Source organism: Vigna umbellata, chromosome 1 (genome assembly GCF_029865625.1).
Source record: "Vigna umbellata cultivar VRB3 chromosome 1, Vumbellata_1.0, whole genome shotgun sequence".
NCBI classification, from domain to species: Eukaryota; Viridiplantae; Streptophyta; class Magnoliopsida; order Fabales; family Fabaceae; genus Vigna; species Vigna umbellata.
The window spans coordinates 52,472,695-52,475,852 of NC_142165.1; the positions used below are offsets into that span (position 1 = coordinate 52,472,695).

The 3,158-nt window shown below is 34.6% G+C and overlaps 1 protein-coding gene across 1 annotated transcript; it reads left to right on the forward strand.

The window, feature by feature from the left end:
• Positions 1-1,461: 1,461 nt before the first annotated feature.
• On the forward strand, positions 1,462-2,683 carry LOC124833896 (alpha/beta-Hydrolases superfamily protein). The gene has a single exon (XM_047308464.2). It carries the CDS (start codon positions 1,526-1,528, stop codon positions 2,504-2,506), a length of 981 nt encoding a protein of 326 aa, XP_047164420.1. The 5' UTR covers positions 1,462-1,525; the 3' UTR covers positions 2,507-2,683.
• Positions 2,684-3,158: the final 475 nt, after the last annotated feature.

Consider the following 3,158-nt stretch of genomic DNA (forward strand, 5'->3'; position numbering starts at 1 on the left):
CTAATCAGTTGTAAAGTTATTTGTGTAATATCTCTCCCACATTTCATTTATAAAAGAAAAAAATCTAACATGAAATTGAATTTACTTGTGATTCCATAAAATTTAAAGGACAATATTTCATCTTAGATACGAATATTCTAACCACTTACAACATGACATCAATATAGAATACCTTACTTTGTTCAATAATAATAACTAGAGATAAACAAATTCATAAAACAAAATAAACAAAAAAAAATTAAAAATAAAAATAAAAATATTAAACAAAAATAAATTAAAAAAAATTACAAACACTATCAAACCCAAGAAAATACTTAACCTCCTTTTGAAATTTGGTAGTATCCTTAAATGGATTTTGAAATTCGATAAGTTTCTAAATCGAATTTCAATGTTAGATGAGTTTTTAAACCGAATTACAAAATTTGTTGAGTTTCTAAATCGAAATTTAGAATCTGATGAGTTCCTAAATCAGATTACAAAATTTGATGAGTTCGTAAATCAGATTTTGAAATCACGTGAACTCTCTAACCGAATTTTAAAATATAAAAAATTCATAAAGTAAATTTTCAAATCTGGTAAACTTTTAAACCAAATTTTAAAATTTAATGCATTTTTAAATTTAGTGAGTTACTTAACTAGATTTTGAAATTTATTGTTTCCGTAAATAAGATTTCAAAATTCGATATTTTTCTTAATAAAATTTTGAAGTCCAGTGACTAACTAAACTATTCATTCTAAAGATTTTAAAATCCAATAAATTGATTCATTATCTACATTTCAAAAAGTTTGGTACATACAAAATATAAAAAAATAAATATCAAATCCGACAATAAAAAAACGTATAAGTGAAGAAGAATTAAGTGAATAGTATGTCTATGTTTCAAACGAAGATGAATGAAGAAACGCATGAAAACATTGTTAAAAGAAAAAGAAAGTAGAAGTGGAAGAAGAGAGAAAACGCCATTGGAGTTACTCTTGAAAGTGACTTGGGTTTGCCCGTAAACATAGCAACTTTCGTAGTAAATACATTTGATAAACAGTAACTATTGCTTGCCTAATTAATTATATATTTTCTATATATTAAGAAGGACATATGTGGCATCACATTAAAAGTTGGGGTGTAGAAAGAAAAAATAAAGGTACAGAAAGAAAGCCCCAAAAACTACACTTTGTTCGGCAATTTCTTCCTGCCCTCCATGCTTTTTTAAAATTCCAATTGTACCTTATTGAAATTATAGATTTAGATTGTGTTTTTCGGATTATGTAATCTGGAATTAAAAAATATGAATGTTATAAATTTCGAATTATAGAATTTAAAATATAGATTTGTATTTTAGATTATATAATTAAAAATGTATTGAAGCAGCACAAGTATATGTTTATCATACAAGTATATACATTGTTGAGACCTTATATCCTTAGTCAGTGTACAGGTAGAGTTAATAATCGTGGAGGTGCAAGAAGCAATAAAGTTGATAGATGAATAAGTTATGGAAAGGAGTTGAGTGATGATTGGGTGAGAAGAATGGAAGAAGAAGAGGAAAAGCTTGTGCAATCCTACCCTCATTACTGGGGATTCACCCCAGAACAAGACTACTACAACCACAAAGGAATCAGAGGCACAAAATCGGAATTCAGGACGGCGCGTGGCCTCAAGCTCTTCACAAGGTCATGGCTTCCAAACCCCACCATCACCCCACGCGCCGTCGTCTTCATGGTCCACGGCTACGGCAACGACATCTCCTGGACCTTCCAAGCGACCCCCATCTTCCTCGCCCAATCGGGGTTCGCCTGCTTCGCCGTTGACCTCCAAGGCCACGGCCACTCCGAAGGCCTCAAAGCCTTCGTCCCCTCCGTAAACCTCGTCGCAGACGATTGCCTGTCCTTCTTCAACTCTATCAAACAACAAAACCCCCAATTCCAACACCTCCCCTCTTTTCTCTTCGGCGAGTCCATGGGCGCCGCCATCTGCCTCCTCATCCACTTCCTCTCCCCGGAACCCTTCAACGGCGCCGTTTTAGTCGCCCCCATGTGCAAAATCTCCGACAGCGTCAGACCCAGATGGCCCATTCCCCAGATCCTCACCTTCCTCGCCAGATTCTTCCCCACTCTCCCCATCGTCCCCACCCCCGATCTCCTCTTCAAGTCCGTCAAGGTTCCCCGCAAGAAACTCATCGCCAACATGAACCCTTTGAGGTATCGCGGAAAGCCGAGGTTGGGCACCGTCGTCGAACTTTTAAGGGTTACCGACTTCCTCAATCAGAGGCTCTCTGATGTCAACCTTCCTTTCATTGTCTTGCACGGCAGCGCCGATGCTGTCACCGACCCCGATGTGAGTAGGGAGTTGTACCGCGAAGCCAGGACCCTCGATAAGACCATCAAGGTTTACGACGGGATGATGCATTCCTTGCTGTTCGGAGAGACCGATGAAAATGTTGAGATTGTCAGAAACGATGTTCTGTCGTGGCTGCTCGCTAGGTCTGGTGGGGAAACAAGACTTCAATGACGAAGGTTTCAAGGTTCTGTTTTGTTAATTGTCTTGATGCATTTGGTGAATTCGATGCTACAAACAAAATTATATCATCGGACTGGCAACACCAAAATGTGAACTGTACTGTCCATTTCATCCAACAATTCTAAGTTATTAATATATTGATGCAAGAAATTTATTCCCTTCACCAAATGTTCACTTCATCGTTTCTGTATGGGCAAATCATGAACAAAAGCTACCACTTTTGGCTCTGATACATAGCTTAAGCTTACCAGTATGTATGTGAAGCAAACTTTGACTTTCGGTATTTTATTATGATTATTTTATTTAAATGATAATAATTTGATTTAACATTATTTGAGAATTTTAGGATGTAAAACAATTAATTAAAATAAGTCATCGATTTAAGTTAATATTTTTTTATAGATAATTAAATTTGGGTTTTCTTATTTATATCATATAATTTGTAATTATAATTTATCATGTGTTTATATAATTTTAATTTTAATTGAGAATTTTTCAATTATTGAATGTAACTTTTCACGAAGAAACAAATGACAAAATGGGAGGCTTAGTTATAGTAAAATAATGCATTTATTCAATTACTTTTTATATATTAATGCTGCTTATGCAATATACATTATATTATTAATAAGTACATATATCT